This window comes from Danio rerio, chromosome 14 (genome assembly GCF_052040795.2).
Source record: "Danio rerio strain M-AB ecotype USA chromosome 14, GRCz13ab, whole genome shotgun sequence".
Lineage (NCBI taxonomy): Eukaryota > Metazoa > Chordata > Actinopteri > Cypriniformes > Danionidae > Danio > Danio rerio.
The window spans coordinates 36,957,650-36,977,620 of record NC_141034.1 but is presented as its reverse complement, the minus strand read 5'-3'; the positions used below and the strand labels follow the sequence as shown (position 1 = coordinate 36,977,620).

The 19,971-nt window shown below is 33.0% G+C and overlaps 1 protein-coding gene and 1 long non-coding RNA gene across 26 annotated transcripts in view; both read left to right on the top strand.

Annotated features, from left to right (window-relative positions):
- Window positions 1-3,541, top strand: part of inppl1b (inositol polyphosphate phosphatase-like 1b) — a 31,058-nt gene extending 27,517 nt beyond the window's left edge. The window contains 3 exon segments of the mRNA NM_001039135.2: window positions 108-906; window positions 3,161-3,276; window positions 3,414-3,541. Of these exon segments, the coding sequence (NP_001034224.2) occupies window positions 108-906; window positions 3,161-3,276; window positions 3,414-3,507 (1,009 nt within the window). The 3' untranslated portion in view covers window positions 3,508-3,541.
- Window positions 3,542-7,537: 3,996 nt separating this feature from the next.
- si:ch211-143l19.3 overlaps window positions 7,538-19,971 on the top strand; it is a 117,732-nt gene continuing 105,298 nt past the window's right edge. For 18 of the 25 annotated variants that reach the window (XR_015507669.1, XR_015507668.1, XR_015507665.1 and 15 more), the window contains exons 1-3: window positions 7,538-7,670; window positions 17,705-17,750; window positions 17,976-18,166. This is a non-coding gene — a long non-coding RNA (si:ch211-143l19.3). Of the gene's footprint in view, window positions 7,671-8,370; window positions 11,206-17,704; window positions 17,751-17,975; window positions 18,920-19,971 lie in introns of those variants that run through there. The other 7 variants (XR_015507667.1, XR_015507675.1, XR_015507671.1 and 4 more) reach the window with 3 other exon arrangements.

Below are 19,971 nucleotides of genomic sequence, written 5' to 3'. Positions count from 1 at the left end.
GTCACTAGCAGCACAAAGCTAATAAATAGGGTTTTTTGTCATGGTAATCACTGTTTGGTTTTTTTATTAAATGTCACCCTGATTTACTTTTCATCATTGCACTATAGAGCACCGTCAGCCTCATATGTGGCATCTCCAAACAGCTACACCAATCCTGCATACTTCATCTTTGAGGAAATGCCTGTGTTTCGGAAAGCCGAAGAGATTCCTTCAACTATTAAAGAATCCCAAGTAGTATGTGCTAATAACACTGTGATACAGCTGCCTAGAGTGACTGGAAGCCACGGCCATGGCAAAAGGTCTGCTAGGAGGTCTGACTTCACCGAAATCGAGATTCCTGGCTCCTTAGCACCCTATAAACCATCTTGCGAGACTCAGAGTGAACTTTCATCGACTGCATCCTCTTATCAGCTTTTTCCGGGTCCACATGTCCCTAGTACATCCCCAAACCAAAGACACACCACACATTCCTCAAATTCATCTTTACAGCTACAGTCCCATAAGAACAATATGGCACCGGATTCAGAATTATCAGGCAAAAAACTCACAAACTCATATATGAACCATTCAGTTTTTTCTAGAGACATGCATAAAGAAAAAGTCAGACAAGACTATCAAGGGGTGCACCAAGGTCGGCCTGTGCCAATCCGAAATGGACCAAAGCTGTATCCTTATGTGTCCACTAGAGTTCCTGCCCAGTCTTCAGCTTCCTGGATAGTAGAGCAGCCCACTCCAGCTTCAGGAGACAACTCACTCACAGCCCTCCAGATTGCTAAATCACTCAGTGAGGTGGACTTTCAGCCAGCAGACAAAAAGTATCCCTTTCATCAAATGCCGTCTCAACAAAGGCAGCATGGGTATGATTATGGCTTAGCTAGTGAGAGAAACTACAGTTGGGAGAAAGAGGTGAGTTGGGTAATGTTCATCTCGCCATGATGGCAGTACATAATATTTTAATAGATATTTTTCAAATATACTAGTGATAAAAGTATATAAAGGCTTGAAGGGCCATGAAACCCCCCTTTTTTGGTTCAAGTCTACCTCAGAATTTTTTCAAAAATGCTTCATAATGGGCGTGGAGCTCTGTGAGTAGACGGAGGAGTTGTCGTGGCCGGCAGAGCAGGGAAAAAAGTGGGAGCGAACAGCTGTTGTCAGTTGGCTCACAAAGTGAGACACAAAGCGTGAGGAGACCCATGACTTTATAATTTACAAAGTTAAATACAAAGAAACAATCAGTAATTTAATGCCCTGCTACATTTGTTATTTGGAATTTCATATACACATAACCCCAATTTGTTATATGATTATAAAGATAATCAAGTAACAATATAAATGAGGAGGACTTCTGTCCTCCTAAATCCTCGGGTCTAAAAGCTGACACAGTGGATAGCAGTGCAGCAAGTCTCTTTCCCAGTACATTCCAACCATTAACCCTGCCGGTAATCCAGAGGATTTTAAACATATGGCGAACACAGCAGCACAGATAAAGGCCATGTGTCTGAAGGGTAATGAACGCAACAGATAAAGTACACCATTCTTAATTCTCGTACAGCTCTCACAACAAAAATGCTTGCTGCAAACCAACAGATTAGCTTTATCGACCTACACAGCATCGTAGAGAAAACATGCAACAAACCCCATGGATCATGGAAACAAATACATAACATTCCTTGATGAACCTTCATGAACGGCTAAATACTGCTTTCTGTGCATGGGCATGGTCTCACCCAGTCATTGCGTCTCAAAGCTTGTCAGGTCTGCCTTACCTTCGGAAAGCACGCGCTCTCATTAATAATTAAGAAGCACAGTCTTCTCATAGGATAAAAAAACTCCACCATGAATAATATAGAGAAACCGTTGCATCATCATTTCACTAGCGAATGCGCACGACGTTAACGATTTCGATCCCGTCCTAAAAATGATTCCAAACCTGGAACTTAGCTGACAAAAGCTCAAACTTATCCAGTTTTCTCCACAATTAAAGCTGACTGATGCTAATGTTGACTTAACTGATGCTCAACACACACAAATCTGTTAAAATTTCAACAAAGTACTCTAGCATGTCTTGAACCTTTAACTAGGTTAATTAAGCTACTTAGGGTAATTAGGCAAGTCATTGTATAACAGCGGTTTGTTCTGTTGACAATCGAAAAAAATATTGCTTAAAAGTGCCGTAGGAGTTCTCTGATAATGCTAACATAGCATAATAGCATTGAAAATTGAAGTCCCTCTCTGCTGTCCAAATCCATGCCTCCTGAAGTCATGAACATGCCCCAAATAGATGACCATAGACGACCTTATACTACATGGTTATGTCATTTGCCAGTAAGAAAACTTTCTAGTATTTTATACAGTTATAAATGTAAAAACCTTTATGAAAAACTGTATTATATCTATATTATACCTACCACGTTTTCATTTTCAAGACAATCTACATAAGCTTTGCTTAACTAAAATAGTTTTAAAACATGAAAATACCTGTCTAAAAGAAATACTGCAAACATGGTATCATCCTTCAGATTGTGGTTTTGAACATTGTATTTCCCTCCAGCATCCAAAAGCAACTACCGATATTGATTCAGGATTTTAAAAAGTTTTTATTCAGCATTTTTTTTTCATGGATACAAGGAAATGTTGTTGGTCTTTCAGAAGTTGATCCTGAATTTGCCTGCTGTCACTGTCTCTGTCAGCTGCAGGTCAATGCTGCTGCAAATGGTGGATCTGTCTGTGTGAACAGGGTGCACAAATATGCAAATCTACATTTGTTAAGAGACGTTTTGGGCTACCTCTCGTAATTTTCAACCTGTAATTTTTTTAGTCCCATGCCTTACCCAGAATACAAAAATACATGTAAATACATTTAGATCATTTACTTTAATCAGTACTATTGGAATGTGAGGAGACATTCAACCAGCACAACATAAAATGTGTCTAAAGGCAATCACCTACTGCTCCTTTAAGGGGGCTAATATTTTTGACCCTTAACTGGTTAAAAAAGCTGCTTTTATTCTAGCCGAAATAAAACAAATAAGACTTTCTCCAGAAGAAAAAATATAGGAATTACTATGAAAAATTCCTTGCTCTGTTATACATTATTTGAGAAAAATTTTAAAAAGAATAATTGTGGCTAATAGTTATGACATCAACTGTACATTTGCAGGTGTCAGTCTTACACGGAGCCCCAGAAACAGTGCGAGAGCTGCTCAGCACTCTGGGATTGCAGCGGTACACACTAGACCTCAGCCGCAGTGGATGGGATGATCTTGATTATTTCAGGTGAGGTTGTGATATAGCAAAAAAATAAATAAAAATCGGACACTGCCATGTGCTTCAGTTATTGTCTTCTAGCAGTGATGGTGCTTGGTGAACATACAGTAAATACATTCCCATCAGTGTGTTCTGTTCTCTTGCAGTGGTATTACAGAGGAGGAGCTGTGTGCAGCTGGTGTGTCTAACCCATCTCATCGACGAAGAATCTTGGAAAACCTTCCCAAGATCTGGGACTGAACACAAAGACACTATCTGGTGTCTTATCGGGAGACTATGTATGATTAGATTGATATTTGTATTCCTGATACACAATTTTTTACCTTCCCAAGTTTAAATTCCATTCAGAATAAAGTTTAACACGCCAACTCCACTGTCCCTGTGGTCCTAAACATACAGCGTGGAGTAAACTACAGTCTAATACTTGCTTTTAACAATCCAAACAAACAGAACACAGTCTTTCATTCTCCTGTCAGTGTTGAACATCCTAATGCTTTTATTTAGATACTCTGTATATAAAAGCACAACTCGAACAATGCCTCATGAAATTTTGGTTCTGCTTCAATACATTGTTTGGTCACTTTTTACATCTTGTCTGAGTCCCTGTTTCAACGTACTCACAGTATTTATTAATAGGTGACCAATAGCCATATGTAACCTTTAAAATGTGCATAAACAAAGATGTCAGCTGGTCAATTTAAGAGGAATATGTTGTTTTATTATTAATATCACCAGTTTTATTGCAGTAAAGCTCTTATGCCTTTCACAAGGAGAGATAAGCAAATGGATGTTAAAATCAATGGCCATATCGAAGAAGTTCCCAACAATAACAGGTAACAGAAAAAGCATTGCACCTGATTTTCCACAGACATTTAATATAGACTTTAAAATGTCTTTCTATTAGTTTTTTTTTCCTATAAATCTGTCAAGGCCAACTAACCAGGCTCTACGATTTTAATTTGATGTTAAGTGAATTCTCCCACTTCCTCAGCCCCATAGTCTGCCAAATCCTGGAGTTTAGATCCTGTAGTAGACAAATAGTGCTTTATACATGCTTTTGTACTAGGGATACTCCGATGAGGATTTTCGCAGCAGATGCAGAGTACTGATTCCTTGTCACGGGTATTGGCCGATACCGAGCACAGATTCTGATGCTTCAAGCTTTATAATGCATTAAGCACATTTTTCCTTTAAGTATGACACTTAAGTGGAGATCTCTCCTTACCTAAGAGAATAAATGAAGGATGTTTCATATAATTCCTTAAACATGTCTCTTATAATAACCATTTAGTGTGGACATGTCATGTTCAGAAGCAGCTTCACAGAAAATAATAGATAAAATAGTCAAAAACACAGAACTTTCCGTTTTTATGTATGTAAAAGGGCCTAAATACATGCTAATTCACTCCAATTTCCATGATATCCAGCGTATTTTATCTAATTCAAAAAGCATGCAATCGGTTTATGAGATTGACATGTCATAAAATGTGATTATCGGCCGATACCGATCTCCAGTCGATCGATTGGAGCAATCTTAATTCCTACATTTTCAATTTGATAAATGACATGATATTCTGTTTAGACTATGGTTTTACAAAGTGATTAAAGGGTCATTTTTATCTCAAGCAAATATTACTATCCAGAGTCAATATCTTTAAACTTGAGCAAATATTGTACAGAAGGATGTTTGTACAAAAGCGTGATCTTTGAGCGCAGTATTTGCATTGGGATAGAGTTGACTCTCAGACATATATATTAAAAGAAACAATGACTTCGGGCTGTTTACAATGACAATATATCCTTATGTCTTGCATAAATGCATAAATCCAAAAGACAAAAAATCTGATCAGGTCAGCATAAGTTCACAGCAGATCATTGTGTGTTGCTGTTATGTCATCTTAATGATAGCTTATCACAAATTCACAAGGAAACTATCATTCCACTCTCTCAAAAATTGTCTGTTTTATTGGTACAGTAGTTTGTGGCTGTTCTTCGTTCTTACTATCTATCTGCTTGGTCATGACGCAAATGGATGCGGGTGGAGAGTAAGGTGTGTTTTGTGCGCTAGCTTTCTTGTCTTCACCTGTCAGGCAGTAGATTATTATGTAGGCCAGATATGAAGAGTGAAAACTAACTAGCCCCTGTATATTCACATCACACTACTGAGTCACTGACCCACTTACATTCCTGTCCAGTTTATGTACTTTCCCCATAACTAACCATCAGGTCAGTACTGCAAAGGAAGTGGGTTTTTAACCATACTGAGAATGCACACTAAGTACTCCAACATTCACACATCCTGTTTTTTTTTTTTTAATTCATGAAGCATAATTTAATTTGTAATTAAGTATAGTTTATTATATCCCAAGTGTCAGCAATATACTAAGACTGTAAGTCAAATGAATTTGTAAACTATTTGACAGATTATTCAACCTTAAACTACGCAGTTTATTACTGCAGCCAACATCATAAAAGCATTGTGTGAATATTCAATGTGAACTTTAACTTGGAGACAGTCATGCACTGTATTATGGCACTCAAACTGATCACAAGCAGATAAAAGTCTTTCTTGCACTAACCTTTTGCCCTGTTCATTTAGCTTTTTGTGTCTACCCTGGCCAAACACGGATCATGTTATTTACTCAACAGCATGAGTAGTCTGACATATATATGTGTTAGCCTATTTTAATTTCTGACTGTATATGATCAGCTGTATGGATTAGTTTCAGGAAATAAGCATTTTCTTTTGAGATCTACTCTACTAACTACCAGCCTCTTACTGGTCAAAATAGCACGGTTTTGACTTTTCACTAAATATTAACTTTAGTCTAAACAAATATGCATACGCTCTCCTGTTTCTCCTCAGAAGCTCCTACACTGTAAACCCAAAAAGTTAAGGCAACTCAAACCATTTGAGGAACTGATTGCAACAAAACATTTAAGTTCAAAATCTAATCCTAATGAGTACCCTGAACTTAATACATTTAAGTAAAAGTAGCATTTTGAGCACAGCAAAACCCAATAAATGAGAACTCAAACAACTGAGTACTGTAAAACCCAATAAGTAAAGGCAACTTAAACTGTTTGAGGAAACCGATTGCAACAAACCATTTTAGTTAGAAAACTAATCTATATGAGCACTGTGTGCTCTATTTAAGTTGAAGTAATGAGATATTTCATTAACTCATTACCCTCAACACTGAGTTCAAAACTCTTTTCAAATGAGTAGAAATAACTTTCAGTCAATTTTGAGTTAACTACACTCATTTCATTTGATAAAGTTGACAGTTTTTACGGTGTAGAAATTATTCACATAGTTAACTATGTTTCTGAATAATACAAATATTGTTTTTTTTTTAGAATCTTACATTATTTTGGCACAATTCGTTGTAAAAAAATTATTTAAAAAAAAACAAACGCATTAGTTGTAAGTTATTTGGCACTTGTTAGGGGTTAAATAAAGGTATTTGTTTAGACTGTCTGCAGGCTGCTTAAATTTACTCTATTTACCTGCAGTAATAGCAATAGCCTTGAGTTGAAATGAAAGAAGATTTTCTGAAGAAATCTGAAAATTTGTAACTATTGACTAGGAAAAAGTCCAATTAACAGAAGAAAGAAACCCATAAAGGTTTGAAACAACTAAAAGGTGTGTAAATGTTGCCAGACGTGTCATTTTTGGGTGAACCTTCCCATTAATGCCAAATGTGTGGCATTAATATTTTAAAGTTTACTCAAACGTGAAACGGAAATAAAATGACAGGAAACTTTTCAAAGCTAAATTTGCATGTCTTACATGAAACGGATAGAAAGCATCCCCGTGTTTGCAGGAGAAGTTAAAGTGTCCTTAAATGATTTAATCATAAAATCTGGGCTGTATCGTTTATGAGAGCCAATGTATAATGTTTAAAGTGCAGGTGAGATGAGCTTCGACTTGTAATTACTGTCTCTTTGATGGGCAAAGATGGCAAAAACCGATAAGAGTGTGATATGGCACTGAGGTGATATCAAACGATTCACCTTTAAAAAATTTAACTCAGAAACCAGGGAAGGAATTAAATCTCTCTTTAAACACCGAACATTTATGAAACTGATTTTGTCGCTTGATGTGTTTTTTTTGTTTGTTGCTATTTGAGTGATGACAAATTAAGCAATACCTGTCAGTGAAGATTGATTTATCCTTCTCGAGGGAGAAACTCAAACTGGTGCTGGTTCTCCCCGCCCCTCCGCTCACGCGCTCACTTACTTTAGCTCAACATACCAGCTCGTGCGCGCTCAATCCGGTAAATCTGGATGTGGAAGTCTCTTCGACTGTCTGAATGAGTTCTGAACCATAAGACGTCAACATCTACGTTTATGTTTTGATCTGTGAAGGGACGTGTTTACCTCCTTCGATTGAGTGAGCGGTAAGTTTCCGTGCGTAAAAATAATACCGCGTGCTCCACTCTCTCCTTTTTTCTTAAGCTTTACATCCCGTGTTATGCTAATTAGTGAAGCGGTGTGCGTTGAAGTTATATTTCTATATTTAACGGTTTATAAAGCAGTAATAGTTCTCAGACAGGACATCATTTCATGTGATAAGAGTTTACCTCGTGTTTTTATAATGAGTTTGACCTTTGTTTTATAAATGAACTCTTAAGTGAGCTAAAAACTAACTTGTAAATACACAAAAGACATCTTTGTTGACACTTTAGTCAGCAGTTCATGTTGACTTTATTGTTTGTGTCATAACTGTGACACATATTTTCTTTGTTGAAACCCTGATGAAAGGTACACTTACAGTATAAACATTTCAAGTTTTAATGGTTTCAACTAACGTTACCTTTGAAATTCAAACCACCCCAAACTATCAGATTTTAACCATTAAAACTAGTTCAGTTGAATGATTTCTAGTATGTTTTGGGATATTCATGTTAGTATTTAGTGTTTTTTACAGGCCACTAATAGAAGTTAACAAATTATCAGTAGACACCATTTCATTTTCTATTGCAACCAATACAATTCCCAATATAGCCATTGTAAAATGTGGATTTCTGTTTGTGTTTGCTTTTTAGCCGAGTTTATTTATAAAATATGCTAAAACATTTTGTTATTTTTTTTTAACAGAGAAATGAATTATTTAAGAAAAAATGTCTCAGGGAATTTTTCCCTTCCTTCCGACTCACTGATGCCGATGTCTTCGAAGGAAGTGAACTTCAGCTGTACTTTCGATGAGGAGTTCAAGTATATTCTTCTGCCCGTTTCATATTCCCTGGTGTGTTTCTTCGGACTAATCCTTAACTCTGTGGCTCTGTGGATGTTCATCACTAAGATGAGGCCTTGGAAACCCAGTACGGTGTACATGTTTCATCTGGCCCTGTCAGACACGCTGTATGTGCTCTCCTTGCCTATGCTCATATACTACTATGCAAACCGCAGCCACTGGCCTTTTGGCGTTGTCCTCTGTAAGATCGTACGGTTTCTTTTTTATGCCAACTTATACTGCAGCATCCTTTTTCTCACTTGCATCAGTGTGCATCGCTACCTTGGCATCTGTCACCCTATTCGTTCTCTGACTTTAATAAAGCCACGCCATGCACACATGGTCTGTGGTTTTGTCTGGACAGCGGTGATAGCCTGCCTGGTGCCCACGCTCATTTTAGTCAATACTTCTAGAAATGGAAATAGCACTTTGTGTCACGACACAAGTCGCCCTGAAGAATTTCACAACTTCGTAACCTACAACTCTGTGGTAATGGTGTTGCTTTTTATTCTGCCATTTCTAGTCATCGTGGTTTGCTACTGTTTAATGGCACGGGCCCTTTGCCAACCCCGAAAGGGCCTGGCCCAAAATCAACAAAGTTCATCCCGGAAGAAGTCCATTAAACTCATCATAGTGGTACTGGTTGTGTTTGCAATCTGCTTTGTTCCCTTCCACATCACTCGCACCCTCTACTACGCCTATCGTATTTTTGACGCAGATTGCAAGACTCTTAATATTGTCAACTTTTCATATAAAATCACTCGTCCGCTTGCTAGTGTCAACAGCTGTTTGGACCCTATCCTCTACTTCCTGGCAGGGGATCACTACCGCTCTAAACTCCTCCGAGTGCTCACTAGACAGACTCCGAACACTCGTTCTACTGCGTATGAGTACGCACCTAATGGCAAAAACATCGAACTGGCCTTTAAGAACCCAGATGCCCAAGCTGGCAGTGATTCGAGACTCTAGAGCAACATACCCAGACATTTTGGGTAATCGTTTTTAAAAACAGTTCTGGACGACTGCCTCAAATATTATTATAAATCCCAAGTGTACTCTATCAACAGCTGTGTCTTCAGAGCCAGGCATTCAGAAGAATTCAGGACAGTCTTGTTGTATACAATGCAGGGGAGATAAAGGAGACTCTCTGGAGAAAAGGATGTGGTGTCTGTTCGCTTTTGTGCACTCCTAATGTTTTTCTCGTTCAGTGTGATTGTGGGTAATGTAGAGCAGCTCATTTCTTGAAAGCACCGATGGCCAATCACTCCTGCGGGTTACTTGTAATGTTGAAGTTTCTCACTGTTGGTCAAGGACAGAACTTGGCAGTGTTGGGGTTCTGTCAACATTGGAAACAAAACACACTCTATATCCCAGAGGTGGACTCTGGCCTGAGACTGTTACTACAGAAGTGCCAGCACAAAGCCTTTTGTGTGTTCTGTTATAACTGAAGGTCCTATATTAGGAAATGAAGGTGTGAAATCTACTAAGGACTGGAGTTCTGTAGTATTTCATCAATACTAAAAAAATCTGTTGTGATTTTATCAGAGAATGCCTTTTTATTTTACATATTATGTTGATGCATTTTAAAAGAGAGAGAGAAAATGCTGTTAAATATAATTTATTTGAAGTTAAATGATATGGCAAGCTGCTTTAACATTGAATCCATAAACCATGTAGGTTATCTATTTTCATGCTACCTATTTCTATAGATACTATTTTTTCCAAGTTCTAGCACTTATTCCTTAGCTACTACTGCTTAATTTTAAGAGGAAAGGGCTAGTAGGGATGAATTACAGTGGGATTTGGGGGTGGGGACCCCATAAATTAACGCTTGATCCCCCATTTAAGGATGCTGAAACAAAATGTGTGGGGGAAGGTCTTAAACTTTAAATTTTGGAAAAATAGTTTGCACTGATCTGTATCTTTATATAATAACAAATATTAAGTTAATATAAATATAAAATTGACCACCCCTATAATGGTTTATATTCTTGTCAATACATGATCATGCCCATCAGGGATGCAGGAAAATATTTAGTCAGTGGTCTGAATCTGGCAGATCTAACCTGATGATAGAAACTGTAAGTGTTCAAAAAACACTTTTATTGCTAAATAGATGTTTGTATCCTCATGTACAGTTAAGGTCAGAATTATTAGCCCTCCTGTTTAGTTTTTTCCCTAATTTGTTTAACCGAGAGAATATTTTTTTAGCACGTTTCTAAACCACAGGTTTAATAACTAATTTCTAATAACTGATTTATTTTAACTTTGCCATGATGACAGTACATAATATTTTACTAGACATTTTTTCAAGACACTTCTATACAGCTTAAAGGGACATTTAAGTGCTTAACTAGTTTAATTCTGTTAACTAGGCAGGTTAGGGTCATTAGGCAAGTTATTGTATATTAATGGTTTGTTCTGTAGACTATCGAAAAAAAAATGTTTTAAAATACTTTTAAAAATTATAATTTTGACCTTAAAATGTTTTTCAAAAAATTAAAAACTGCTTTTGATTCTAGCCAAAATAAAACAAATAAGACCTTCTCTAGAAGAAAAAAATGTTATCAGATTATCAAATATTATCTGTGAATATTTCATTGTTTTTTTTAACATTATTTGTGAAATATTTAAAAAAGGAAAAAAACTAATAATTCTGGGGCTAATAATTCTGACTTCAACTGTAGCTGAAAAATAAAGTCAGAGTAGATTTATAGGCTTAGTTTTACAAACAGGGTTTAGGTTAATTAAGGTATTTAAGTTGCTTTAATAAAAATCCTCCTCCAAAAACTAATTTGAGATGGCACAAGCATGCAATTTAATCTACACTGTAAAAAAAAATTTAATAAAACTGGGTTCCACACAGTCGGTGTTGGGACAACCTGAAAGGACTTGTTTATTTTGCAAATTTAAATGGATTTAAAATAAAACAATTAAGTTGAGATACTAATATTTATTTATCAGACACTGGCATCTATTATTATGATAGTATTTATTCTTGCTATGTCTTTTTATATTCGTTTCAGTAAAATTATTGTTTAATATGCAAATGTTTATATGATTATTTTACAATACGGTTTATAAAGAAATATTTAGTCTGTTAGATGTTATATGAGGAACGTGTTTATTTTCAGATATATATTTTATTTATGTTTTTAGTTACAACACTCCCAAAGTCATTGCAGAAATAGCAAATAATATCTGCAATTTCTGTCTTGCACTGCCTATGAATAACTATTTGTTTCTAACTGTTAAAAGGCAATATCTAAGTAATAGAAACCAGTGTTTATGAGCAAGTAGGGCTGCATGATATTGGAAAAATCTGACATTGTGATATTTAGTTTTGTTGCGATTATATTGGGATAGGAATATAAATTCGCAAGATGATTTAAGTAGTTCTAATGGGAAAGATGTCAGGATTTTAGTTTGACTGGGGTGATTAAGCATATTTAAAAGCTAAATTTTCAAAAAATAAAAGTTAAATAAAAGTGCTTTATGGTTTTCTGGGGACACTAACAGGATTCAAATGCAATCAAGTGTAAAATAACATGGTCATCATTGTATAAATAATTTTATTTAATAATATAAAATAAAATGTAATAATATCTGTATCTTTAAATCTTTAATAAACAATCTAATGTTGTGGTGTGACTATTGCGCATACACACATTGCGATATCCATGCTAAAATATATTGTTCAGCCCTAGCAAGTACTAATGTCTGTTTAATAGTTTCTAGTAACTAACAGTACTAAACCTAAATAATAAGCACTAGTAGTAACCAATAAACAAGTATCACTTCTTAATGGAAAAGATAATATCTAAAAAATAAGTAATAGTGGCATGAACGTAGATACTGAACATGGATAATACATCCTGATGTTTTATAGATTGTTAACACGGCTTGAAATAAATGGAAATATGAATGCCTATTGGAGACCTTGAGGTAAAAGTTGAATGGCTGCGGGGGAAGCTGAAACTGAATGCAATAGTTCAGATATTCCCTGTTGGCTTTCTTCATTCCTCGTACAGCTGTTTTTGTCTTTTTGGCTGAGACGATCTACAGCTGTGTTGCCGTACATGTGTGTTTGTGTATTTGTGGGTAATTGCATAGCAGAGCTGAATGAAGATAAAAAGATTGAAGAAATCACATCCGTGTTGCCGTAGCCAGATCAGCTTTTACCCCCATCCGGATGTAACCTCTCTGGGAATGTTTGTGAGTTTGTTTTTTTGTTATTTCATGTTTAGTTTCTTTTAAAAGTGTTGTAAATAGTTTGTGACATTTCCCTGGTCATGGTGTTTGTTTAACTTTGGATTGTATTTACGGAAAATGTTTTGTATTTACGTTGGATTGACTTGAGTTTTTCTTGAATAATCATTTTTATAGGCTTCTCTGTGATGCAAACAAAATCTGAATATAAATCAGAGAGACTGCAACTACTATACCGCAAACTTATTTAGGTTTTGTGAAGTAGACTAACGGGAGCTGTTTTATTTTAGAACATGCTGAGAATGTGATGTAAATCTGATCATATTTTTGTATTAAAATAGTTTATATTTTAGAGAATAACTCGATGTCAATGAACTGTATAACATTGTCATTACAATGTAGTGTAAACTTTTTTTTCTTTGTATAACTCAGGGATGCCCAAACTTTTTCATATGAAGAGCCAAAAACCAAATATCAAACTATATTACATTAAAGTTGCCATGGGTAATTTCCTAAATTATTTCCATTTTTTTTTTAAATAAATAGAAAACATTAATTTAAATCTTATTTTTCTAATGCAGTGTAACATTTAAAATGATAACTTATTGCAATACAAACATATATAGCAACATTCAGTGGAGTTCAGTGCTGAATACACTAATGGAACACAATCTGCCTTTGACTTGATTTGCTCACCAAAGTCTGTTGGCGACAGTTGTTGTAACACTGTTGTTAATAATTCTTGGAAATTACACAGTATTTTAGCTGTAACTATATTTTACTGTAGGACATGTTATGCAGTATGTTACTGTATTTTAAAGTTACATTGTGAAAATTACAGTATAAATCAAATACTGTAAATACACAGCAAGATACTAGTGCTGTAAATGTAAATACAGTATTCTTGCTGATATACAGTAAGTTACTGGTGAACTGCTGCCAGTAAATTACTGTAGAATTTAAAGGAAATTGTTAACATTGTACATTTACTTCATTTTTATTTCAGTTGGCTTTTAACAATAAAACCAACAAAAAAGGTTACTTTAGATTTAAAATGACAATCTCTAAACCATCGCCATCATTCTTCCTCTCTTCTCAAATAAGATGGTGGGCAAAATGAAAGCTTATATTGCCCAACTTGGCCCCGCGGGTCCTAGCATGGGCTATATTGAAGCATTTACACTCTGAACATTATTTAAAATTAAAACTAATTCCCTACCTTAAAATAAAATCCCCAACCTTTTTATTGATGCAAAACAGACATTTATAGTTTTTAAATTAATATTTAAAGTAATTATTATTCTCTGATAATGCTGCAATTGATTTTCAGATATTATAAATACACCTATGAAATTTTTGGGAGACAACTTAAAAATTAGGTTTCCCTGGATTTATAATGTGTTTGGGTAAAATGTTAAACTGCTAATTAAATTTTTTTTGATGGTCCCTATTGCACATTTTGTTGACTAAAGGTTGCATTGCAACTACATGCCAATTAATTCTTAATTGAATGTAAGTAGACTGCCTGCTTAATATCTGCTGATACTGCTCCTTCAATATAACAAACTTTGCAAGTACATGTCAACTTACAATAACCATAACCCCGACCCTAACCACAACCCAATAGTCTACTTTTAATCTCATGAGAATTAGTTAGCATGTAGATGCAATGTAGCTTAAATTCAACCAAATGCGTTAAAGGGACCATCAAAATAAAGTGAGACCAATGTTGTTGTCGTTTTTTTTTTTTTTTTTTCATTTTTTTAATGTCTGATAACATTTCTTAAATTTATCCAAATAAATGATTGTCATTTAGGGCATTTTAAATAACAGTTTTAATCCCCATTTAGGGACAAGTAAATGAAAGTTTGTGATAATAAGAAATGTTTTGGTTGAAATGGTTGATAATCAGGATTTATCCACAAAACATTGATTTCTTAACATTGGTTTTTTTGCGAATATGATTTTAAATGTAAAAAATGTGGCACCATTTTGATGTTTTATGAAAAGTTGATTATTTATTTTACATTTTTAAAGAAAATTCAATAGTTTGCAAAATAAAACAAACATATAAACTCTCATTACGCAAATACATGAAAACTGAGAATTTCCAAGTGGCCTCCAGTTTTAATTTTCATAGCTGTATATAATATAGCTGTTTTGTAGATTGTGAAACTGAAACTATCAGGGCTCACTGGTGAAAAGCTCTTAATTTAGTCTTTTGGTCAGCAGAGGTCCCCAGAGATGTTTTCAAATGCATTAACTTCACATCCTTAAGCTTTCTCTCCACTGTCTTTTAGTATGATAAATAGACCTGTTGTCTTCTTTTGTCTTAGGGTGGTTGAGATCATGAATATGCATATGAGATGGAAATTTTTATATCTCACACTTTTCCAGCACTAAAAAGCCAGACATAATAATATTTAGACAAGGCCCATGCAATGTGTGCACTAATAAAAATCATTAAAAAATCTAGAATTACATTTGTTATGGCTTTATTTTTAAAATAAGGCGGAAAAAAAAATCACAAACAAATGTAAACCAGTAATACAATTACAAAAAAATTATGTATTAGATTTCTGTTTCTAAACTGAAACGCATGTGACTGATTTTTATTTTTATTTTGTATTGCTTTACTTTTACAGATAAGTATCTCTGAAGTGTTGTAGGGATATATTATGTATGTTTTGTTCTGTCGGACTAACAGTCATGTTTTGTCCTCCCCCTCGTTCTGCTTTATATCCTCATCTGTTTTCATGCTCTCATTCTTGTTCAGGGCCCAAGGACAGGGTTGGGAGCCCCTGATAAAGAAATCAGTGTTGTGAGCACTGCAATGCAATCATAAAGACATTGAGCAATAAAAAATGTAACTGCCGGAGAAACACGTTTTTTCCCATCGGTTCTAGCAATAAGTAACCTTTATCTGTTTTGTTTGTGCTGTTCAGCGAGGCAAATCAGAGCTCTTATTCAATATAAAAATAATATTTTATATATGTTGTATATCATTTTAGACATGAATGGGTCAAATATAAAATAGGGAGTTTTTAGTTTAAGTTCAGATTTTAACCCTGTTTATTAGACACTGTTTTGAAAACCTTGATTTACAGAACACATTCACTTAAATGCTATACTCCTATTTAATTAAGTTTATGTGACAAAATATGCTGTTTGGTATTTACAAAAAATCATCGGTTGAAATATGATAAAGGATCACAGTACATTGAATTGTAGTTAATTAATTGATTTTATGTTTTTTTTATTATTGAATTGTATGTATATTTTACAATTTTAAATGTTTGGATTGTGTGTGTGTGTGTATATATATATATATATATATATATATATATATATATATATATATATATATATATATATATATATATATATATATATATATTTATATATATATGTAGTACAGTGAACTTGGGTTTCTTGAAAGACTCTTTAAATAAAATTTATTATTATAATTTTAACCTTATAAATAATAATACTTTGCTGCTGTCCTTTAAACCAAATATAATGTCACCTAATTATAATGGGTGTAAAATATTATTCAGAAATATTTACTTTTTATTACATCTCATTACAGTACTAAATTGAATAATTAACACAATTATTTTCATTTCTAAATGTAATATTTTATTGTAATCTAATCGTTGTTGTTTTTTAGAATAAGCTTAAAATCAATGCATATTATAAATCAAATTTATTTTAAACCAAATCATTGTAAACCAGTCTGCCAAAATCATGGTCAGCAAGATGTTTTTTAAAGACTTAAAATATATATATATATATATATTTTGTATGATCTCTTATTTCTTTAAATAATAAGTGCAGGTCAGAATAAATATATTGTTTAAATATTTAAAGAAACATAATGTGTGAATTAATGCTCTATCATAATTCAACGTTTAGATTTTTTTTCATAAGTTAATTAGAAAAACATAGATATTCTACATTAATATGCATTCTATGTATATAAGAGGTATTAATGTGTATATATACGGTTGATGGCAAAAATATTAGCCCTCCTGTAGATTTGTTTTCTTATTAAAAAATATTTCCCAATATTTAGTTTTTTCATTAAAGTATTCATTTTATTGTTGTTCATGTAAAAATGTAAGTGAAGTTATATATTTTGTATTCCAGCCAAATTAAAACAAATTTCTCCAGAAGAAAAAACATAATAGGAAAATATTTTTGAAAATTTTCTGTTTCTGTGGAAATGAGAGATTTTTGAAAAATAATTAATTTCAAGGGCTAGTAATTTTGCCTTCAACTATAGATAGATAGATAGATAGATAGATAGATAGATAGATAGATAGATAGATAGATAGATAGGTAGATTTTTCTCTTTATTTACATATTTCTAATATACACAATAATCACATTAACACAGAGTCTTAAAATGATGCGTTCCAGTTTATACAGACTATATATATATATATATATATATATATATATATATATATATATATATATATATATATATATTTATATTTATATATATATATATATATATATATATATATATATATATATATATATATATATATATATATATATATATATATATATATATGTATATGTATATATGTGTGTGTGTGTGTGTGTGTGTGTGTATATAATTATATATATATTATTATTATTATTATTTATTTTTTATTATATTATTATATTCCTTAATGGGGGTTCTTATTTCATGAATTTCTGGTTTAATCATAGACCTTTAAGCTCATTTATTCATTTAAAACTTTGCTATTTGAAATGAATACATGTAAGTATTGATTTTGCAAGTGTATATAACTGAGAACTATTGTAACAATATTTTATGTAATAATAAAATAATAAAAGTAATGTAATATAAAATAAATATTTATTTATGAAATATATATTTCAAATAAGGGATGAATTGCTGATGAATTCCTAGACATTTGAGTTCACACTCAAAAAACTGATAAAAATGTATTGATTATAATTTTCTTTTAGAAGGATGGCAACTGACCTCAGGCGGTTCATCACTTCCATCATAAAGGTATGGTGACAGAATTTATATCTACTTGGAAAAATGACTGTCCATACTGTAATATCTCTCTTTATATAAATATTTTAATTACAGTATACGCAATATTCACGTTTACACAGAGTCCTAAAATTAAGAGTTCCAGTTTATACAGACGTTCAGCTTTTTCATGTACATTTTTCGAAGCAAACTGTTCAGTCCAGGATGCATGATGACTTTACCTTCATGGTCTCTCAGCTCTGTTGTTTGTCACACTGGAGAATAAACGAATGATTTGAAGGACGTGGACGAGGACTGAGATGCTGCGAGTGGAGAGGAAGAGTGACATGAAGAGGAAAGAAGTTCATTACTCGGCTGAAAAGGAGGCAAATGGCTTTCACAGTCGCCTTGGGAACGGGCCTTTCTCTCTCTCACAAACCTATAATAAGGTACTTCAGCGGCCTAAACACAATTATTGCATGCTAAAAAGGGAAATATTGCTTTCCAGTGTAATAGGTGGTAGATATTGATTCACATGGGCGTTCAAGCAGACCTTTAGTATAAATGTTTAATTTGCTGCTTTATTTGGATTTTGGACACAAGAAATTTCCAACAAGAAACTTTTCTTAATCCTATTACTAAGTTGACGTCAGAAGACAAAAAAATCTATAAGAGTACTTCTGTTATGGTTAAATATTTTTCAAGGCTAAAGCAAAAAAAGAAAAAGAAACGATTAACTGCCGAAACAAATGTGAATTTCACAATTTCTCGCCCTCTGCACAGCATGGATTTAATAATAGAATTTGCTGTCAGTGTCACACAAAGGTGAGGCCATCAGAAGGCTAAATACATAAAGCATAATGTTAGCCATAATGTTCATCATAATTATACTGCTCGATTAGCATTGTTAATAGTAAAGTGGTAAAAAGCTTTTATCAGTGAGAGGTTGCTAAAATATTAAGGAGACAAAATTAAGGGAATAAAATAATTGTCTATTATTTATATTATAAATGTATAGTATATGAGTAGTATTATAAAATAAAGGCAAGATTTTATGAGTACCAGTTTAGAAAAAAAGGCTTATGGTTTTAACAGCTTCTTGTATATTGTAGTACCTTATATATACAATTTTATACGTGTGTATGGATATATATATATATATATATATATATATATATATATATATATATATATATATATATTTATATATATATATATATATATATATATATATATATATATATATATATATATATATATATATATATATATATATATATATATATATATATATTCTCTTTTTTTTTCTTTATTAGGTTCATCTTAGACCAGACAATAAAATATACATAGTATTAATACACTGTAAAACCCAACAGTCAACTTAAATAACTGAAATGAGTGTAGTTAACTCAGAATTTACTGAAAGTTAATTCTACTCAATTAAAAAGAATTTTGAACTCAGTGTTGAAGGTAATGAGTTAATTAAGTACTTCATTACTTAAACTTAAATGGAGTAAGTTCACAGTACTCACATAGATTTTTTTTTTAACTCAAATGGTTTGTTGCAATTGGTTTCCTTAAACCGTTTAAGTTGCCTTAACTTGGGTTTTACAGTACTCAGTTGGTTTGAGTTCTCTTCATTTATTGGGTTTTACTGTGTTCAAATTGCTTTGTTTGCTCAAATGGATTTAGTTCACAATACTCATTAGGATTTGTTTTTGAACTTAAATGGTTTGTAGCAATCGGTTTCCTCAAATGGTTTGAGTTACCTTAACTTTTTGGGTTTTACAGTGTATAAATATATACACGCACTGATATAATTCACCAAACAATAAATGATCAGGAAAAAAAAATTGCACACTAAATAAATGTAAAAAAAAATAGACTTATATATTCATTATAAGTCTCTGCTATTTAAAATTAATACATGTAAAATATTAATTTGGCAAGTGTACAGTATATATGGTTGAAGTCAGAATTATTAGCCCCCCTGAATTATAAGCCATGTTTATTTTTTTCCCAATTTCTGTTTAACGAAGAGAAGAATTTTTCAGCTCATTTCTAAACATAATAGTTTTAATATCTCGTTTGAAATAACTGATTTATTTTCTCTTTGCCATGATGACAGTAGATAATATTTGACTAGATGTTTTTCAAGACATTTATATACAGCTTAAAGTGACATTTAAGGTCTTAACTAGATTATTTAGGTTAACTAGGTAGGTTAGGGTATTTGGGCAAATTATTGTATAAC